Raw genomic sequence first — 22,981 nt, forward strand, 5'->3', positions numbered from 1 at the left:
GTCGGCATTGAGAGAGATTATCGAAGGATGGGTCCGAACCTAGAATGTTGTATGTACAAGGCGAGGTACCCGAAGGTGGACAAGGCGGTGATGGTACAGGTAAAGAAGTTACTCCTAAATGACTCTTGTATTCTATATAAGTAATGCTGGAGATTTGTGTATGGTTGTTAAGTGGTTGTAATCTGGTTTATTCATAATGTTTTGATGGTAATGATTGAGGAAGAGTGAATGTTTGATGGGTCTAGAAGTAATTATATTATGTTTAGTTTATTTGATTCGAGTCGTTGTAAATTATCTTGAATTATTTTATTTTAATCTGGAAAAGATTGATGGAGAAGTATAGCATGGGCAAATTTGGTTATAGTAAATGGCATTAATGCACGACAATAGTTTATATAAGGTGCAATTTATTTTTTAAGGCTTTAACAAGTTCCCTCATACAAATAATTAAAAAAAAACAATACCTTAACAAATTATGATGAAATATTTAAAATGAATAAGAGATATAGTTGCAGATATATTAAATATTGGACCAGTCATATTATATTATTCATGCATACGTGTTACACTACTGGAAAAGCGCCATTTATCGACAGTATTTTATCGAAGGCTTTGAAGCCTTCAGTATTGAGATGATTATCGAAGGCTTTTAAGCCGTCGGTAACTCCCTGATTAATGTAAGTCCCAAATTGGGTTCTTCGTGCCCCAATTTCATTTTACTTCAGCTTCGTTGTTTTTGTCTGTGTCATCCCTCTCTGCAAACACTTCCCTCCCTTGCTTCACGCTCCTTCAGTTTGTCGGGTAGTCAGCGGTGGTGGTCCGTGACGGTGGTGAGTGGGTCGTTGATCGCTCTTCGTTCACGGTGCGTGGTTGTTTGGGGAGGATTGGGCTAGGGTTCGTCGTGGGTTGGTTGGTTCGTTGACGGAAGGTGGTGTGGAGGTTGAGGGACTTTGTCGGAGGGTCTGTTGTGGGCTGCTATCGCTGTCGTGCTCGTGAAGCGGCATCAGGGTAGAGGTAAGTTCCACACAACTTCATTCACACTGTGATGTTCATATTGGTGAAGCGTAGACATTGTTGCTGCCTTCATCTACTTTTCATTCACTTGTTAGTATATGATTGAAGGAACTTGGTTGAGGGACTTCGTTGGAGTGGCTGTTGTGGGGCGTCGCCGTCGTGGTGTACAAAGGTTGCATCGTCAAGGGCTATCTCGGTTGAGGTAAGTTGTGCTTTTACAAATTCATTATGAGTTTAAATGTTCTTGAATTGTTTGATGTTGTTGTGGCTTGATTGTATGATGTTGTTTGATTGAGAAAGATTGGTTTTTAATTGGAATGAGGGGCAAGGAATTGGCATGCCAGTGAGAAGGTTTAAATAACCTTAACCGAAGTTTAGGTAAAAAAAAAGCAAACGAGGTGGTGAAGCTTGAGCAATAGTGCCAATTGTTGTAACTGTTGCTTTTGCTTCTAATGCCTGCAAGTGTGTGCTCCAAGTACGCAAAACTTCAACTATGAACCTTTCAACCTCTAACCTCCCCTTGATTTGCTTCCAATCAACGTACACATAATGTTATATATTGTAAATGGTTGATACTATAGCAGTAGGTAGCGGTCCAAACTAGAACCCCTAGCAGTAAGTCAACTCATGCATCATCCAATAGTTTTTGGTGCCTTTGCCTTCTCCACCTTTTGAGTACAGTAGTTTGTCTATGTCGGTTGCTTTGCAGAACCCAGACCCAGTCACTCTATATCAGGCCTTATGCTATTCTTATACTTCCTTCCTTTTCTGCAGAAAAAGTACTCCTTCTGTCCTGCACTCCCATTACTCTCTGCTTACACACAAAAGCTTGTTCTAAATAGTATTAGTCCAATTCATTGTATGATGGTGTATGTTGTTGGTTCTGAAATTCCAGGGTATTATTGACTTTATATTTTTCTTACAAAAGTATGTTAAATATTAAATTTGGTTCAAGTTTATAATATAAGAATCTACTACGAAAGCCTCAAAGGTTATAATTATATCATACATATAGATGAAAAGCCTTCCATGATATTTTCATACACTTTTCTAGAAAGTTTTCCTCATCACCATTATTCCACAAGCTTTCCCTTCAGAATCCTCTTAAAAGGACCTGATGTGACTGTCATTCTCAGTTTTTTACTGTAAATATTTACTAAATCAACTGCTGCAATGTAAAATCATTAAAAAGGAAGAGACTGCCACTTGTTTATGGAGTTGTATGCACTAAATGTGAAATCATGAAAAAGGTTCTAGGTTAGGGCAAAAAAGAAAAGGATGGAGGGGTGTTAAGCATTGTCATTATACTATAGGAGGGTTCTTCTATGAGTGAATTTGTGAAACAGTTGATGGGTGTGGCCCCCTTGAACTTCCCCATTCAAATTTTTTTTTGACTTTGCTTCCATCAATCTATGTTATGGAATTCTGGCCTCCATCTTTCTCAAATTACTCTTTCATCCACTCCTAACTTTTGTACTGTACTTATTTTATTTTCTTGTAATTTCTCATCCAAGTTCATATTTATGTTTTTATTAGCATCTTTTTATATGTTATAAATTCAAATGTGAATGTGTTTAGTGTGTTAAAAAGGTATTCATGGATATGTTTGTAGGGTGTTTTGACTTCATTTTAGAGTTTAAAGACAATGATAATCATCAAACAAAGTTGCTTGAACATTCATTTGTGTTTAAATGACTTTATATATGGTTTAGTATGAAACCAGCTTACTAGGGACTATATGTAGTGCAGAATTAGTATTCCACCTAAGGTTTGGTTGTTTTGTGTAGTTGGAACACGTTTAATATCATTAAATTGAAGCCATTAGCCACATGGCTACGTCCTCTGATAAAGCATAAAAAAGGTGTTAGGGAGTTAATTGTATCTAGGAGAAGAGGTAAAGGCACTAAGCCTAACTGCCAAGGCAGTTAGGGAATGGGGAAATAGGTTTCTGTTAGTTCTGTTAGTAGTTGGTATAAAGGGGGGAACGAGTTGTATGTGAGGGAGTTTTTGGAGTCTTATTGATTGTGCAAGAACTCTTGTAGTTCTTTGGGGAGAGGTTAAGCTGTCTGAGTACCTTGTATTCATCTTTTTCTTGATTCTTTTGCAATAAAAGGAGGCTGTATAATTTAGAGGATCTGTTCTGTGTTGTGTTTCTAGTGCTATTCATAGGTTCTTGATTAAAAGAACCTATCAAAAGGTAGCTCAAATGTAATGATTTTCATTACACTTACTGTCCTGTGTGAGACCAACTATGGTAAGAATTGGAAATCAAAACATCAACTCCTTTCCACTGATCCCCAAAGCTAATTCTGTCCAACCTCAAAATCCTGGCTTTTTCTTTATCAATAGTGAAATCCACTAAGAACCCATTCTTCAAGCACATGATTGAAGCTATGTAATCCTATAATATAGCAAAAGTTGAACCAAATTATAAGTCAATCAAACAAGTACAAAGCCTCCAAACTTTGCTGTGTAAACAGAAAAAAACAAGCACTGGAAACGAAAACACATGGAGTTGTTGTGTCTGTGTTGTGAAAGAAAAATAGTCAGAGGATGACCAGATCCAGATTAGTGATCATTAATAAGTTATTATGAGTTTTGATTATTCTGATGATGATGAGAACCATAATTGAGTTATATATATCTTATTCTGGAAAAAAAAACTTTATCCACAATTCATGGACACATCCTTGTGCTGGGACATGATCCCACGCATACCAAAGAATAGGAATCCTCAGAATGCAACCACATTCTCTCTCTGTCTTTGTGTTGTACTAAAAAATAATTGATGTTGCTGAACTTTAGTCTTCATATTATGAAAGGGTGATGAGTGTGGGAACAAAAACCACTATAAACACTTGGATCCTACATAAGCAAAAGGAGGATAGAAGATAGTAGTGATTGTGTAAGTGTAAGTGAAAGGGTTAATAGTAATAATAATAAGGTGCTTTAGTGAGATTATTCAATCCTGCAACTGAGAGTCATTTTGAATATATTCCTCCTCACTTTAACTCCACCCTCTCACCATTACAATCACCACTGATTCATTTAGCATAAGCATTTTTCTTTCGTTTTCTATGCTTGTTCGCCTTAGAATAGACCCATCTTCACTTTTCCTACCATTTTTTTTCTCCCTACCAATCACTTTCATTTCTCTGTCACCATTACATATATCGGTTTAATTTCTTGATCAACCACCCCTTTTGAAAGAGTTCGTATGTTAACCTTTTTGAAATGTAAGTTGAGTTTGGGAGTGCAATGTGAAGCAAACAAGTGATTGACTGGCACATGGTGTTACTTATGGAGTCCCCCACAAACATTATGTTCTTTCCTGTGTCTCTGTCCAACAACTTGTTACCATCAAACCTGTCACCAATAACAACATTTTGGGAGGGAAGAAAAAGAATTGATCTTAAATGGGCTGCACGAACTTCAAATTCATATATATAGACCAATAAATGTCCTTGTTTAGTAGTGAATAAACCAATAATAAAATGGGCTGCACCAACCTCTCATCAATGTTTCACTGACACAGCTCCGTAATATATATGTATGTAATGGGTGAAACAGTACCAAAAATTTGAAAGAAAAGGAGGAACGGAAAACAGTGACAGGTTAGTAAAAAGGGTACCCAGTTGGGTACAGGGGATTAGGTAATCTGGTATTGTATGTCACTGATCTAAGTCATGGTATCTTTGTGGGGTTGCATCGATTATATTGTCTGTTTTGTTAGAAGAAATAATGTCAAATGACTTTATTTGGTGTTAGGTGAGAGGTGAGACACAGAATGGCAAAAGGGCAGTGAATCAGTATAAGGCAAAACCAGTTAAATTCCATTGAGTGACAGCATAGGCTAGTCTTGGCAGTTTTAAAGAGACCAAACCAAACCTAAAGTAATTAGTATTGTTTTGCAAAATGGACTTTGATCATTACATGAGCAGAAAGGGTAGTACTACATTTGAGAGTGGGTAATACCAGTTTTAAGAAATGTTTTTGACTAGTACTACATTTCTTAGAGGTTCTTGACTGTTATGATAAACTTTGGACTCAAAACTACAAATTCAAGTAAAACATCTTCATGAATTAGAACTCAAAAGTACTAGCAAAACTGAAACAATTTGATACAAGAAAAAGGTAGAGTTAAGTTAATCATCACATTACATTTCTTCTTTTAAAGAACTTAATTAAATGCATGAGTTAAATTTATGTAAAAATTTAATGTTGTTGCTGATAAATAATTCTGAAGACTTTTTCTTGTAACAACTTGAGTCGTGAAACAACAATCTTAAACGTTGCCAGCATATTAATTAGATGACACTAGCAGCCATAGTTTTAAGTTATATGATGAGAAATGGACAATTAAGCAGACTTTGCCTAACTACAAGAACCACATACTGCTGTCACTTGTCACTGTATTGTTGACTCTTTGTTTTTGTTTTCTTTTTGCATATTTAGACATCATGTCTGGAAGACTATGCCAGTGTACAATCTTTATGAGTAATTGAACTCTGCTACCAACTTTTAAAGATCACTTTTGACTTGCTCAAAGTGTGACACACCATACAAATGGTATACTTCGAAATTTGACTTTGTTATGGCCAAAACTGCAGAATAATCACTCCCTCACACCACCAAAAGTGAGTTTATAACATTCAATTAAGTAGGCAATGTTAAAAGTGACTGTAGAATGTGTAAGTACACAAGACCAACCCGAAAAACAGCAACAAGGTAGAGTTAAACAGAAATTAGATGAAATATACTACACTAAACTAGGAAAATATACTACAAATAAATACAAACCTAACAAGTTAAGAATGGTAGAACGTACCTATTTAAGCACTCACACTACAGCTGAACATGAAACACAGATACACAGAAATTTCCACATGAAAGCATTTCACCGGCTGTCAGAGATGTTTAGGGATGCCCGCAATGCAGGAGAGCGCCCTTACTGGCTGGGCGAACAAATTTGGAACTCTTTACTGGCTCATTGGAATATAGTAGAGTTTCGCAATAAGTGTGCCAAGGCGCAGAGAAACAGAGCATCTGAAAAGGGTGGCACCTTGCATACTGGTGGGTCGATAACAATTCATGAGCATGCCATTCGTATGATAAAATTTCATTGCCTAACTTTTTCTTTCATATATAAGTTATGTATTTTCTATTTCATATGTACACTTCTAATTGTAAATTATCTTACAGGCACAAGCTCTCGGACGGGCGGTCCATGTTGATGAGGTCTTTGCACAGACTCATGTAAGGAAGGGAACTAATCAATTCGTTGATGAAAGATCTCGCAAGACTCATGTAAGCAAATTCCACACTATAAGACTTACTAATTTTTCATTTATGTCATTCTATCATTCCCTAACATTGTTTTTAATGTTTCAACAGGAAGAATTTTCTACGAGACTTTCACAGGTTAGATCTGAACATGAGTTAGCTCCTACACCGGATGTTGGTAGTAATGCAGAAGATGACATCCGTAGGACACAGTGCTGGGTCGACATTGTTGGTGGGAAGAAAAAGGGACGAGTGTACGGTGCAGGACAACTTGCTTCAAACTATACAACGTCGAGAGGAGGTACTCTGAAGCACCAACCTTCTTCTTCCACCACTGCTCCTGACGAGGTCGTTCTCCGCCTCACGCAGGCACTAGAGCAACGTGACCAGGAAATCACTGATTTGAGAGCAGAGTTTACAAACTTTAAGGCCCTGGTCATGAGAGTGTTGCCTCAAACTTCACAGGATGACATCAATATCCCTCCGACCCAACCACGACCCTCTTTGTCACCCGCTGCCTCTCAACAGCCGACATCAGTCCAACCCTCATCAGTCCAACCTTCATCAGTCCAACCCACACCAGTCCAGCCATCAATAGAGGAGGAGGATGATGAAGATCATTCTGATGATAATTATGTACATTATTAGTTTCATTTTGTTAGCACATTGGTTATACAAACATTTCGATATTAGAACATTTGGAGTTTAGATCATTTCGATGTTAGATCAACTCCATGACTTTGGATGTTAAAACATCATTATTCCACATTGTTTTATGTTTTAACTATAAATACATGTTCAACTAATTAATGGATGTTCTATGGATATTATTGATCCATGATTGCATCTTTGAGATGCACATTATGCAGGTCAATATGTGCTTGAAAATTGTTATGCAGGTCTGTTTGTGTATGAAAATTGCTATGCAGGTCTGTTGTTGGTTTCATAATAAATACAAATGTCTCTCACATCTCCCTCGAACTTACCGAAGGCTTTTGCCCTTCGGTAAATACCCACGTTCGCTGATTACCGAAGGCTTTTGCCCTTCGGAAATTACCGAAGGCTTCTGCCCTTCGGTGCCTTCGGTAATTACCGAAGGGCGAAAGCCCTCAGTAAATGTTAGCGACAAGGGAATTACAGAGGGCTTTTTGGTTGTCGATAAGCCGTCTGTAAATGTCTTTTACCGACGGTTTTGGGCTGTTTCCGAGGGCTTCTGGCCTTCGGTAATGCCCTTCTTTTTTGTAGTGTTAGTTATCTGAATTTTAGGAAGCATTTTACTCACATTGTGTATATAGATTCCATTTATTTGTTTCCATTTCACAGGAAAAACCATCAACAGAAGAGAACTGAGATATTGTCCATACTTGTTGATATGGGATTCACTTTTGAGGAGGCTTGCACAACTATAGACAAATGTGGTGTGTTTAGTGTGTAATTGTTTTTCTTATATATGTTATCAACACTTTTTAAGTTTCTTTTTTTTTTCTTTCGTCTCTCCAGTATCATCAGCTGTATTAAATGGTCTAAAATGGTCAATTAAATAATGGAAAAGGAGATTTGTCTGGTGATGGTTCTTAAATATTTATTTCTGAGCGACATTCACTAGTACAGTAAAGAGATACGACATCGGTTGTTTTTGTCTATAAGCAGCGGTTCTGGAACCGAAGCACATACGAGCGAGGTAAAAAGTCTACTCCTTTTGCCTCGGTTGTGGACCGAAACAAAAATAATAGGATTTTGCCTCGGTTCTCTTTTGAACCGAGGTAATATATTGGGAAATTCAATAAAAAAAAATGCTATTGTGACACTTACATTCATCCTATAAAACAAAGTCCTTCTTTCAGTGCTCTACTTCAGATTTTAAATAAATTAATATAACATATACTCTAACAATGAAACAATAAAACATCAATATCATATACTGTAATCTAAAATTAATATAACATATACTGTAATCTAAAATTTGTCAGTTTCCACTGAGTAGTACAATAATCATCAATATCAAATGTTGCCAACCTCTTCAACCAGAAGAAACAAGGGATAATCTTTTCACAAATCAGCAAGATGCAAAAGATATCCTCCTAGACTATCACGACTCATCACGAAATGGCATTGCCCTATTTCTATGAAGGACAAATGGCAAGAACAATGTCACAAAGATGTCCATCAGCTTCCTTACCCACAAGCTTCATCTCCCTCAATTGTTTCTCTGCCTCAATTCCATGACCAGCACAAATGTACATAGCAAGGAGCCTTTCATGAACCACTCCATATAGTGATGGGTTGCCATCTTGTATTAACCAATTGGACAACCGCATTCCATGGATCAATAGCAAAACTCTGAAAAAAAATTGAACAATATTTTCAATGGTGTTGGTGTTGGTGATGCCTACAACCACAAAACGACAACTATCAAACCCAAAACAATTGATAAAGAAAGAACCCGGCCAGGTTGGTCTCCTCCTGGGGCACAAACCCAGGCCAGAGGTGCGGCGGAACAAACTTGTCGAGCTTGGGGGGCGGAGACGACAGCAAGGAAGCAGTGCCAATTCGACGAGGGGGTAGAGCGAGATCGCATCCGGTGGAGGAGAGAGATCGCGTCCGGTGGCAAAGCCAGATCGCGTCCGGTGGTAGAGCGAGATCGCGTTTGGTGGCGGAGCTAGATCGTGCCCAGATTGCGTCCGGTGGCGTTGCGAGATCGCGTCAAGATCTCGTCCGGTGGCGGAGCGAGATCGCGTCCGGTGGCGGAGAAAGATCGCGTCCGATGGTGGATTGATATCATGTCCAGATTGCGTCCGGTGCTGGAGCGAAATCGCGTCCAGATCGCTTCCCGTGGCGGAGCGAGATCACGTCCGGTGGCGGTTCTGATTGGTGGTGCGGTTAGGGTTGCGGGGGTGGGAGGCGTGACAAGTTTGGGGGTGGGACAACGACAATGCGGCCATGGGCTTTGGGAGCAGAGATGGAGGAATAGGCTTCCGCGGGAGCAGGTTGGATGCGCGACAATAACAGAGCGGGGGAAGAAGAACTACGCGGGAGCAGAGGAAGAAGAACTGCACGGAGAAGAGGAAGACGAACTGGAGATTTGGGTTCTGCACTTTTGAAGATAAAAATCTAATACTGACTCGGTTCTTTACCAAACCCGATGTCTATACTCATTTTACTGTCTCTGTCCAATTCAACCGATGTTGTAGGTCAATTTGAAAAAGGATTACGCCTCGTTTTAACCATTAACTGAGGTAATTTAGCATTTATGCCTCGGTTCAAGGGGAACCGAGGCCTATAAGTTCATTTAAATTGCAAAAATGCCACCGCCTGTTGATAACAGTTGAAAAACTGTTATTTTCATGCTTAAAATTGATACTAAAAGCAACCTTTAACACTTAGAAACTAGCTTGAAATCATGCTTTTGGTCATATTTTTAGAAATAAGAGAGCTGGACAGGTTTATGCTTGATTTCAGTGTTTTTGTGCAGGTTTTAAGGTGAATTTGGTGAAAGAAGTGAAGAAGGATAGAGATGGAATCAGAAAAGACATCAAAAAGTGCAAAAGGAGAAGCCGCAACTGCCGCTCAGCGGCAGTTTACCGCTGAGCGGCACTCAGACAGTCACGTTGGATCCGCTGAGGGGTGATTTGGCCGCTGAGGGGAGAAAAACAACTCACGCACTTACCGCTGAGCGGTAGTTTACCGCTGAGCGGCACTATTTTGGGCTTGGGCCTAATTTTCTGTAATTTTAGAATAGTATATAAGCTTTAGGACGTCCTAGGGTTTGTATCTTTGGCAGAGACGAAGCAAACACTCTCTTTTCCACCCCTTGAAGGAAGATCTTGGATGCTCAGGCTACCTCCTCCTCTTTCTAGGGTTTTATCTTCATTCTTTCATTATTGTTCATCTAGTTTCACCATGAATATGGTGAACTAAACCTTGTATTGTTGTTGGGGAATCAATGTAGTCTTGTGAAACTCTCATATATGGAATTTGATTTAGTGTCTTATATTAAGATACATGCTTTCTTTCATCTTTAGCTAGGGTTTTTCCTCTTTGCTTAATGCTTGCTTTGTTTAACTCATTCATTGCCATGATTATTGATTTTGTCGATACGGGAACGTACGGGGAAGTCTAGATCCGGGGAATTTCTCCCAATAGCACATTGGTTGCCTTTAAGCTCCTGAACTTTAAGAACTAATTACTAGGAATGCTAGGAATTGTATGAACTCGTAATTAGGGATAGGCCTTCTTGCAAGGTAATTTAGAGAGTGGCATTAGCATTGATGATAAGAATGATGAATTCCTGAAAATATATGAGAGTGGATAAGATGAAATTGATAACCCCAACAACATACTCATCCATATAATTCATTGAAGTATTTGTTTTGTTCTTTACCATTGATGAAATTCATGCATACATGTTTAGTTATTGTCTTTTGCATTAAAACCTATAATCAATTTGTTCTTAAGTCTTAAATAATCAACAAATCACATAGCTAAACTAGGCCGTGAGTCCTTTGGGAAAACGATACTTGGTCTTACCTAGTTTTATTACTTGATACGATTCGGTCACACTTGCCGATTGTTAAACAAATTTTGTGGCACCGTTTTTCGGTGTTCATAAATTTGTCATCAAGTTTTTGGCGCCGTTGCCGGGGACTCGTGGTTTAACTAGTTCATTTGTGTGATTATTGATTATCTTTGACTTGTTTTTGAATTTTGAATTTTGAATTTCTGTTTTTATTCTTTCTGGTTTTATTTTATTTTATTTTCTGTTTTCTATTTTTATCTTCTTATCTCTTATCTTATATCTTCTTTTATATCTTTTTGTGCTAACAAATTTTTCTAGGGTTTTGTTTTCTTGTGTATGCAGGAAGCAATCCGAACTAGAAGCAAGAAAACTACAGAACCTTTTCTTGAAGGTTTAGACGAGAGTAGACGGAGGAGAAGAATTCGTACATCTAGAGAACTTTTTCCTCCTCCAGAAACTCTGTTACAACCATCACCACAAGGTTCTAACCATAGCACAGAAAATATGGAGAATAATAATGCCAGAAGAACTCTTGCAGATTACACAAATATAGTTGGACCTCAACACTTTAACAACATAGCAAGACCAAGGGTCAATGCAGTCAACATGGAGGTTAAGCCAGCATTAATGCAACTGGTGAAGAGTAATCAATTTAATGGGTTGTCTCACGAAAGCCCATATGAGCACCTCACAACTTTTAATGAGATTTGCAACACGGTGAAAATAAATGGGGTGCCGGATGAAGCAATCAAACTTAGCTTGTTTCCATTCTCACTAGGAGGCAATGCTAAGCTTTGGTTAAATTCTTTTCCAGAAGAAAGCTTTACAGAGTGGGAAGCAGTGGTGACCAAGTTTCTAAACAAATACTTTCCACAATCAAAAGTTAATAAAGGGAAGCAAGAGATTTCATCATTCAGGCAAGGCATGGAAGAATCACTGGGGCATGCATGGGACAGGTATAAAAGCTTATTAAGAAAGACACCCACGCATGGCTTTGATGATGTGCAAGTAGTCCTAACCTTCCTTGGAGGTCTTGGTCCACAAACCAAGATGATGCTTGACGCCTCAGCAGGAGGAAACATCAAATGGAAAACTCCAGAGGAAGCTACGGAAATCATTGATAATATGGCTACTAGTGATAATGAGCTCAACAGTGAAAGAGGAGTTCTACAATTACAAACCCATGATGCCTTGCTAGCACAAAATAAGATACTAACTCAACAACTGGAGACTCTTACGAAAACTCTTGCACAACTACCAAAAGAGTTAAAGACTGTTGCACAGGCTCAATCACAGTTGTGTGAATTATGCGGAGGTGACCATATCAATGGTCAATGCGCTTTTCCAGTAGAAGCATTAGAAGATGTAAACTTCATGGCCAATCAATACCGTCAAGGGAATTTTAATCAAGGGTGGAAACCACACCCAAGCATTGGTCACAGACAAACTGGGCAAGCTGGACAAACTGGGCAATTCAATAAGCAACAGCAACAACCAACCTTATGGCAACAGATGGCTATACTAAATGAAAGGTCAATAAGGATGGAAGAGACTCTTAATCAGTTCATACAGAAATCTGAGTCTACTCAAAAGAGCACTGAGGCTTCTATTAAGAATTGGGAGACTCAAATGGGTCAGATTACCAAGCAATTGGAAGAGAGGCCAAATAAAAATTTTGGGGCTAATACTGAGGTTAACCCCAGGGAGGAATGCAAAGTGGTGGAGAGTACAAATGATGAGAGAGTTGAGTTAAAAGAAAAGAGAGAAAAGAAAGAAAAAGAAAAAGGAGAGAAAAAGAAAAAGAGAGAAAAGAGAAAGGAGAGAGAAGAGAGATATAGAGTAATGATATTTTTCCTTTTCCAATGAATCAAAAGAAGTAATTTGATTTTACAGAATTATTCAAGATGGTGGACAATGATGTACCTTGGAATCAGATACTACAACAAATTGCAGTTTATACTAAACCTGAAGAAGAAGTCTCCACAAGAAAAAGACGTAGAGAGGATGATACCAAAAAGTATAAAGCTGTGAAAAAGGACTAAAGGCAAAAGATCCAGGAGGTTTCTCCATTCCATGTACAATAGGGAAGAAGAGGATAAACAAAGCCTTACTCGACTTAGGATCAAGTGTTAACTTGATACCTTATTCTTTACTGGAGCAAATAGGTGATGTTGATTTGAAACCTGTAAAGGTTAATTTAGTCATGGCAGATGGATCTTCAAAGGAACCCTGTGGAATAGCAGAAGATATTATAGTTTGTGTGGGCAAACTCCAATTCTTGGTAGACTTTGTGGTGATGAAGATGGAGACTGAAAAGATACCCATTATTCTTGGAAGACCGTTTATGAAAACGACCAAAGCTATCATTGATGTAAACGAAGGTATAGTAGTGCTCCAAGACAGAGAAGAGAGAGTTGTTGTAGATGTCTTCAAAGATGAGAGGCAGATGCAAGAGGAAGAAGCTAGTCATAAAGTTGCATTTCAAGATGTACTCATGACTAGCTCTCAAGATGAAAAGCCCAAGGTTAAAGGTAAGCATTGTTTATTGTTTCAGGTACCGGAAAAAGATAAGATTGGAAGAGGAAGGAAAGTTCCTGATGGCTGGATGAAAGAACAACTCCAACTGGGTACACCTGTGAGAGTCAAAAACAAATTGTGGGTTGTGAAAGGCTATAAAGAAAAGGAGATGATAGAGATAGAGTCTCCATATGCTAGAAGAGTCAAAACAGTACACCGGAAGCAGTTGAGGAGTTGGTGAAATATGGACATCAACCAGGAAGAAGGAACTTGAACTTTATTGGGTCAAGCTAATGACGTTAAAAGAGCGCTAGCTGGGAGGCAACCCAGTGATTTAAGGACTTTTAATTTTTGTTTTGGTGATGTAATTTTGAACTTTTGGACATTATTTCTGTAAATATTTTGTTGGGATATAGCATCTACTGAAAGATGCTAGGTTTGTTAAGTATCCACTGAAGGATACTAGGTTTGTTACACCTACTGATGGGTGTTGGTAAGAAAATTTTGCACCTACTGATGGGTGCTGGTGGATGTTGGGTCAGGCTCGTGATGTTAAACAAGCGCTACGTGGGAGGCAACCCAGTTGATTGACTATATTTTTGTTTGTTCTGCTGTAGTTGCATAATAGGATTTTGCATGATTAATCTGAGCATATTATTGCATGGAGTAAGTGAGAGGCATGGGTAGGAGGCACCTAGGTTAAACTAGGAAGAAGAAGAGCACTTCCCGAAAGTGCCGCTGAGCGGCAAGCTACCGCTGAGCGGTAGTGTCGCAGACTGGGCTTAGGTTGCCTCTAAGCGGGACCCGAGCCCATTAGGGTATTTTTATACCCTAAGCTGCGCATTAGTGTCTCTTTTCAGATTTTTCTTTGCACACACACTCCTACATACTTTTTCAAAGGTTCTCCACAACTTTTCCCTCATCCTTCTTGAGAAAATCTCTCTTTCACTCATTTTATCACTAATTCCATCTATGTTTGGGGTAGGAAGAGAGAGCATCATAGCTTGAAAGCATTCTCAGTTCATCTAGCATCTCCACCCAAGTAAGTCAAGCATTTTTCATTCTAGGGTTCTTGAATTTGAATTTGATTGTTAAACCATGAATCTTTAGGGGTTTTGATTTCTATGCATGATTTGATGATTTAATTGAAGTTTGAACCGATTAAACTGAATGATTTTGATCTGAAAAACTGAAAATTGCATGTGGGTGGAGTTAGGACAGGTTAAAAAGAAATTTTCAAGAATCTGCAGATTTACCGCTGAGGGGTAAATTACCGCTGAGCGGTACTCTGACAGATAACAGATTTTTGCTGAATTGTGTTCTGGATTGCTACACTGGTGGCGCTGAGGGGTGATTTTGACCCTCAGCGGTGGTTTAGCCTCGACATTAGGTGTTTTCTGTATTTTTACTAATGATTAACAACATGTTTTGTGGTTTGGTATCTGTGTTTGATGTAGGAATGGCATCCTCTTCAGGCAAAAGATTTAAGACCATGGCATCCAAAAGAAAAGAAAAGGAACCAGAACAACCCCATTCTAGTAGGTTCTTATCTCGCAAACATGAGAAGCACTTCAAGGTGGTCCAAGATAGGAGGTTACTGATGGAGAGAGAGGTGGGAATGATACCTAACTTTGCTCCTCAATTTGGAGAGCAATTGTTAGGGAATGATTGGGGAAAGCTAGCCACCTACCCTTCACCTGCCAATATAGCTGTGGTAAAAGAATTCTACACTAATGCAAGAAAGATTGGTGATTATCCAGCTGAGAATTACTTGGGCTATGTCAGAGGCCATGCTATCAAGTATGATCCTGATTCCATCAACAACTTCTTGGATACTGTGTGGGCTGGTGAGCAATGCCAGTTTGCTCTCTGTATGGAAGAAGGAGCTGATTTTGAGGATGTAGAACTGGCGATGTGGTAAACATTAGGAGAACTGACTTGACTCCTCTTGCAAAGTATTGGATGGCATTTTCTCATGTTTAGTTATTGTCTTTTGCATTAAAACCTATAATCAATTTGTTCTTAAGTCTTAAATAATCAACAAATCACATAGCTAAACTAGGCCGTGAGTCCTTTGGGAAAACGATACTTGGTCTTACCTAGTTTTATTACTTGATACGATTCGGTCACACTTGCCGATTGTTAAACAAGTTTGTGGCACCGTTTTTCGGTGTTCATAAATTTGTCATCACCTATACATATACTTCGGTTCTCTAAAAACCGCGACGTATTGCCCGCCTTCTTTTTCGCGTTTTGTACTAGTGATTTGTCAAGTCCTAAAGCTGAGATCGGTGACTTGGTAGATTTCATCAGTGCTTCTCAATTAGAAGATGAAATTGACTCACTTCAAGATCTGCATAAAAATAAACATGTTGCGTCTGTTGATACCCAAACAGAGGTGAGGTTTATAATCCTATGAAATTAGTGCTTCTTGTAATTAAACTATCAGTAAAACAAGTAGTTTTTATCAAATTATGTTATATCTTCTGGTCTTCCATCTAGCGAAGGGATTATCTTCGTACATGTAAATAAGGATGACTTAATATTAAGAGTTACCATGCATTAAATCTGTTTGGAGTTTACTTGAGTTCTGGATTATTGTTATGTTCAAATTATAAAGATGTTTTCAACTTTTGGTTTTTTTGTGTCCAAAACAACCCAACGGCAATAATTGTGGGTATTACATGTGTTATATGAAAGAAATTATCATACAATGTAAAGAAGGGACAATTCCAACTTATGTAAGTTATCTTCATTGTCATAATTAATTTGTAGTAAAAATTTAATTAACTAATTTTATATTATTTTTTTTTCTTGCAATATTTTTCTAGTTATAGATGTCAACAATATCATGACAATCAATGTAGAACACATAAGTTCTCCTCCTGACTCACAGCAACAGGAACATAATCCTCTTGATTGTAATGTTAACACTGATCCTCAAAGAGTACATCTGAAGTGTAGTTTTGATCAATAATGTATTAGCACAACTATCTTGCAAGAATCTTGATGATTTCTTTCCAAATGTATAATCTTGATTATCCAAGAAGTCTTAAGACGCTCCTGCAATAAATACTTAACAAACAAGTCAGTTATGAAAGTGTAAGTTCATGTAATTGTATTGAATGACGCACAACGCGTCTATTTATAGATTTTTTTCAAACCAGACATAGTTTAATCGATTACACTTTTAATGTAATCTGTTAAGTTTTTTCTTCTACTTTAATAGTTTTACATCTGTTTCAGATTTAATAGATTAAACAGCACATGCAATCGATTAAATAAATCATACAAGCCAACAACAAACAAATATGACTGTCATAGGCAGTTATGGCTTTTAACACTACAAAAAAGAAGGACATTACCGAAGGCCAGAAGCCCTCGGAAACAGCCCGAAACCGTCGGTAAAAGGTAATTACAGACGGCTTATCGACGGCCAAAGAGCCCTCGGTAAATCCCTTGTCGCTAACATTTACCGAGGGCTTCCGCCCTTCGGTAATTACCGAAGGGCAAAAGCCCTCGTTAATTACCGAAGAGCGTTTTGAACCTTGTCCTGTCATCCACCACTGGACTTTGCATTTGGAAACATAAACCTGCACATGCCAACCTAGAATCAAAATTGGAGCAAACAAATTTTCAAACAGAACTTGATTTGAACACTGCACTAGGAAAATGCTTCTAATTTGGTGGTTTTAAACCCAATATTGATTGGAAGTGATTCAACAGCTCAATTGATGCATCAAACAAATTTTTATCATCATTTTAAACATATTTAAAACACTGAAACAGTTTGAAAACAGATTGCAATGTGAATTCACTGGTTCACTTCCATTTTAAAGCCAATTTTGATGGTTTAAGACATGATTCTACATATAGGCATAAAAATGATCATTTCAACAGTGCACACAACTTTAAAATGGCAAAATAAACTTGCTCAAACATTGTATATGCACAAACACATCAAGATTCAACAAATCATACTTACTATAGCCAAATATGTATGAAAATGTCACCAAAACTGCATCAGAATTTTGTTGTGTCTTAGGCCATTTAACATCTCCTAGCTAAGATTTTGTACCTAGATCTAGTGAATTAGGACTTCCTTTAGCTTTGTGTACATGCAAAATCACTTCCTAAACCATAAATTTTGCTTAAATTTGGAAGTGAATTAGTGATTTTTGAGTGTAGTGTGATTCCTTGTTGTTTCAATGTTTAAACACCTTTAAATTGATGATATAAAGTTGCTTGAATCATCACTTGAGCTTTAGAAACACTGCCACTCATTTTTGGGTTTGAAAGCACACTTTTAAAGCCATTTTTCTGGTGCAGTTTTCATTTTTAGATTTTGTACATTCTTTAAATTTCAATTATGGGTTGGCAAGAGCTGGTTACATGTTTGAAAATGAAATTATATGATCAAAAAAGTATAATCCAATCATAAAAATCATTTGAAAACCAAGCAATCCAGTTTTGAACCCCAAAAACCGAAAATCACAAAATCTGCACTTCTTTGGAGACTTTCATCAAACAGTTGCATTTTTATCAAACACCTTACTGCACTACTTTTGGCTCTTCGTTTTTTATTTTTCTTGCGTGCTTAATCTGATCTAGTGCCTCTCCTAGGTTCCTTTTGTGACCCTCTATTGATTCAAGGCTTCAAATCATTTGAAATCCACTTGTTTCACCTCCATATTGTGCCACAAAGTCTGTTACCTGAAATTAAAATCTGGTGTAGTGCAGATTTTTGCTGTGACTGGTTTAGTGTGTGGTATGGTGTTGTGACGTTTTGGTGAGGCTTCCAAGGTCCAGAATTCTTGCTCCAAGGGGGTAGCATACTAGGTAATGGAAGGGTTGCTGAATTGGACAAAGAAGTAGCTCTAAAAGTAGCAATTTGGCTTGATTTTCATCAGCATTTCACCAACTTGGAACCACTTTTTTGGGTTCTAACAACTCAAAATTTGAGTTTTACCTAATTCTTTGCTTTTGACTAGTTTCCTAGGTTCATTTCACTACTTTAGACTTGTTAGGATGTTGACATTACTTAAAATGAGTCTATATTAGATGAATTGACAATTTCTCACCTTATAAGTACACTTTTTATAATCTAAATACTCAAACTTTGAGTTTTAGGTTATTCTTTGTTTTTCACCACTTCAACAACTTTGTTTGATGAATTTAAACTTGTTAAAACTCAAATTTAACTCAAAACCAATCTGCTACTCAAAATCACCTTTCTACTTTCCAAAATTGACTCAAAATTGGTGGTTTTGGAAGTGATTTTGTGCCTAAGCCATTCTGACACTTTGCTAATCATTTTAACAGTTTTAACTCATCAAAATACACTTGTTTGAACTCTAATTAGGCATAAAACAGAACTGCAACTCAGATTCACTTTGCAAGTTCCAAAAATGGCTCAAATATGATGGTTTGACATACTAAATTGCATACAAGTCATTCTAACTTCATATCAATGCTTCTAACAGCTTTAATACATCAATTTGGACTTGTTTAAACTTCCAAACATCACATAATCACATCAGAACGAAAAAGGACCTGTAATGACTCAATTTTTGAAAATGTTGATCAACCACAACACCAAATTTGAGGTTTAGGGAATTCTTTGCTTTTGACCACTTTCCTAGCATAATTTCACTACTTTACAGTTGTTAGGATGTGTATAATAGACACGCTTAGGTTACTTTAGATTAATTCCCAATTTCTCACCTATTTAGTACACTTTTTTAGGTTTTAAGTAGTCCAATTTTGCTTTTGTTGTTATTTTTTAATTGAGACTTCATTTTTATCTTTCTTTTATCTTTTCAAAGTTATGTAGATAGTTAGTTTACTGTTTTGAGTAGTACTTTAATACATTTTGCATTGTTAGCACTTTTAGTGTATTCTAGGTACTACTTTTAGATTCTAGGTTGTAATAATTTGAGTTTTAGGTACTTTTTGTAGTGAGTTCTTAATTAGCTAGGTTTTACCATTCTAAACTTGTTAGGATAGTTTCTTTCTAGTTTCTTTTCCTAGTTTAGTGTAGTTTGCAATTGTAGTACACCTTTTTTGAGGTTTAAGTAGTGATTTTTAGAAATTGTCTTTGGAATCACTTCTACACTCTTCTCTTTGTCATTTTTAGTCCATTACAACTTGTGTAGATAGTTTTAGGTATCTTTTACAGATTGAACATCTTCATGCTTAACACATTTACCCTATTCTACTGTATTTTAGGTGCCCAATGGTCCAATTTTGATTTTATTTGTATTTTTGAATTGTCTCCTCAATTCTAACTTTGTTTTATGTTTTAAACTTTTCTACATAGTTAGTTTACTGTTTTAATTAGTACTTTAATACACTTTGCATTCTTAGGACTTTTAGTGTATTCTACGAGGGACAATTAGGTTCTAGGTTGTCATAAGCAACTCATAAGCAATCAACAACCTCAACTTGCCCAAACACAGAAACCTATACTTGTTAGGTCATTCATTATCAATTTAAAGTCATTTAAAATATGTTAGAATGGGTACAGGGGCAGTACTTTAAATGTGAAATATCTCTATAGGAAGTGTGATTTGTATCCTTTATCAGATCATAATTGTGGCTATTTTTACACTTTATATGTAGCACATACAATCAAGACTAGACATTGTCTCATTGCCTTATATGATTCATAAATGGCTACAAATGCACTGCAACTAGAGAAAAGAATCAAACCTTAGCTGGAAAACAAATTCTGCACTAGAAAAAGTCCCTAGTTTTGTGGTTTGATACTCAAAAACATATGCAAGTGATTTAAACACACAACTGAATGTTCAAACAACTTTGTTTGATGATTTTAATTGTCTTTAAACTCTAAAATGAGTTATAAACAGCCTGCAACTCAAAATCACTACTCCACTTCTATTTTAACTCAAAAAGTGATGGTTTAGAAAGCATAAACCCAAAATCAACCCTTGCTATTCCAAATCAGTTGTGGATACTTTTTGCATCAAGGAAAGCACATCAAATAAGCTATGAAGTGAATTTCCACAGCTTGATTGCTTAAACCATATGACTGCACAGTTTTCAACTTATCACCATGCTAGCTTTGCTTTGAATCATTAATTCGAGTTTAATTTCACCTAGTTGATATTTTCCAGGTTGGTTCAGTGTTAATACCTATTTCAAATTTGTTTGCATTGTTGTTTGGTCCTTTGTTTCACTAAAACTCAGTTTGGGGTGTGAGGTTGCTTATTTTCCTGCATAATGGGGTGTTAGGAGGTCATATTATGATCTATGTTGTTTCTGTACCAATTCCCAGCTTAAACAAATCTAATTTCATAATATAAAGTTGTTGGAATTCATTAATTGACCTTAGACCAACTTGTGTGCATTTTCACATCTCAAAAACCCATTCTGAGTTCATTTTTGGTATAAGTGGATGTTGTCAAGTCTGATTTTAATTTTACATTGCAAGTAGACTTGGTTGGATTGAGTAAAAGCCTATAATCAACAAAGTTAAATTTCCAGATAAAGCTAAATTCAATATATCACAATTTTCAGATAAAGATAAAGTTCAGGACTCCCCCTGAACTTGAAGCAGAACATTGAGATATTGATCAACCAAAAATACAGCAGGAATATCAAATATACACTTGTCCCACTTTAACCCTTTAGTGGCTCAGTCAGTGTTGATAAGCATAATTTACTCCATTTTCTTCTCTATCTTGAACCAAGACCTATCATTTACTTTCACCTCTCTTCTATACTCTTCCTTGATCACTATAAATAGCTATATATTGAGAAACTACGTTCTTTGTATCTCACAGTAACTCTTAACCTAGTAGCAAACATGAATACCGAAACCACTTTCTTCTTTTACTCCTCAGGCACACATTTATCTCTCTTCTCCGAATATATAAATTTAGCCAGTAAAGAACATACCTCGACGAGTCTCCCAATAGCCTCCCTTGACGAAGACAGGCACCCTCACGTCACGGGAGCACCCTCCTGACAGCAACGTCCACACACCATGATGTTAACGGACCACCCTCCTGACGGCAACGCCACCGCACTGGTGGAACACCACTCAAACCCTACCCACACAATGCCACCGGACAGATGAGAAAGGGAAAGGGAGAGGGAGAGGAAGAGAAACGTCAAACAAAAGCGAGAGGAAGAGAACGGGAAGCACAAATTGGGGACGAGAACGGAGAAGGAGGGAATGGGGAGCACCACGCGAAGTCGATATAGGTATAGGGTCGTGTCTTGTGAAATTGGGGACGACCTCCTACAATAGCCCCAATTAATTAGTTTAAGGGGTCGAGCCTCTTACCGAAGGCCATAAACCCCTCGGTAATGCTCTTTTGACCTTCGGTAACTACATTTCATTATGCCCGTCTGTAATCCTCAATTTGACCGTCGAAAACACTTATTTATCGACGGTCCTTAGGCCTTCGGTAATAAACCTTCGAAAATAACCTAAATTCTTGTAGTGTAATGAAAATGATTTTCACAAGATAAACATTTTAATCGATTATGAAACTTATGTAATTGGGTAAGTTCCATACTTAAGCAAATTTAAAAATCATTTTCCATTTCAAACACATCAATGCACTTAGCAATGTACACATGTTGGCATAACAACGTGTTTTAATCGATTATACAACTAATGTAATCAGTTAATACACAACTATTTTGCCTCTGTTAAGCATGTACACTAGTGCAATGAAAGGATATTACCTCGGTTGTTTTGGGTTTATGACAGTGGTTCTGCAACCGAGGTATATTCAAGCGAGGTAAAAAGTCAGAATTTTTTGCCTCGGTTCACAAAACCCAAAGCAGTAAAGCAAATAAAAATAAATAAAAATTGGGTCTATTTCCTTGGTTGTAATTTGAACCGAGATCGTAGACCCTTAAATTAATTAATTAAAGGGTCTATTGCCTCAGTTGGATCCAGAATCGAGGTAATAGACCCTTTTTGCCTTAGTTTTTACTAGAACTGTGGTTTAAAGTAATTTATTTAAAAAATAATTATCATTTATGTATCAAATAAACCATATGACAAAATCCTAGAAACACAAACAAACGCAGAAAACATTGTTTTCTATTTATCTGGAATATTTTTTTTGTTTTTTTTCAAACTAAAAAAAAATTAAAATAGTTACACTTTGAAATTTGAGCTGAAAATTTTTGTGAGGTGATTTCATGATTTTTTGGTTCTTCATACAAATTTTCATTTCACTTAGAATTCGTTTGAGCATACTCTCAGTTTTACCTATACCTATGTTTTGATGTGTATGGTGTATGAAAAACAATCAACCAAACAAAAACATGTAAAACCTAAAAGAAAACTAACCTTGAAGGTGAGTTTGGGGCTGAAACGAAACAAAATGAACATCCCAAAGCGTTTATTCGAAGAGCTAAAAAGCACCTGTGCACAAAATCAATCAGTCAAAAGAAAGAAAATCATACCTAAGCACTTAATCAACGTAAAATGAAAGAAAACATGCAAGAAAAGTTGAAGAGGATGGTTGCGAAAAAGGAAGAACAAAGAGCAGCGGCGCAACACCACAAACAGAAAAACTTTTGTCTGAAAATGCCTCTGTTCGCGAAATTTAACCCTAAACAGATGTTATTACCTCAGTTATTTTTTGAACCGAGGCAATAAGGGTC

General features: G+C 37.1%; 1 protein-coding gene across 1 annotated transcript; it reads left to right on the top strand.

The window, feature by feature from the left end:
- Window positions 1-27: 27 nt before the first annotated feature.
- LOC148200910 (uncharacterized) lies at window positions 28-7,052 on the top strand. Its single transcript, XM_088113085.1, has 5 exons — window positions 28-99; window positions 929-1,008; window positions 1,123-1,216; window positions 6,217-6,321; window positions 6,409-7,052. The coding sequence occupies exons 1-5, from the start codon at window positions 28-30 to the stop codon at window positions 6,943-6,945; spliced, it is 888 nt and encodes a 295-aa protein (XP_087969211.1). The 3' UTR covers window positions 6,946-7,052.
- The last annotated feature ends 15,929 nt before the right edge of the window (window positions 7,053-22,981 follow it).

This window comes from Vigna umbellata, chromosome 4 (genome assembly GCF_029865625.1).
Source record: "Vigna umbellata cultivar VRB3 chromosome 4, Vumbellata_1.0, whole genome shotgun sequence".
Classification (NCBI taxonomy): Eukaryota; Viridiplantae; Streptophyta; class Magnoliopsida; order Fabales; family Fabaceae; genus Vigna; species Vigna umbellata.

Bases quoted from the DNA above. Each gene is read 5' to 3' on its own strand.
- LOC148200910 (XM_088113085.1), top strand. From the start codon at position 28: ATGGGTCCGAACCTAGAATGTTGTATGTACAAGGCGAGGTACCCGAAG. The intron at 100-928 runs GTAAAGAAGTTA...CGTTGACGGAAG, and splicing joins ACAAGGCGGTGATGGTACAG to GTGGTGTGGAGGTTGAGGGA. The intron at 6,322-6,408 runs GTAAGCAAATTC...ATGTTTCAACAG, and splicing joins AAAGATCTCGCAAGACTCAT to GAAGAATTTTCTACGAGACT.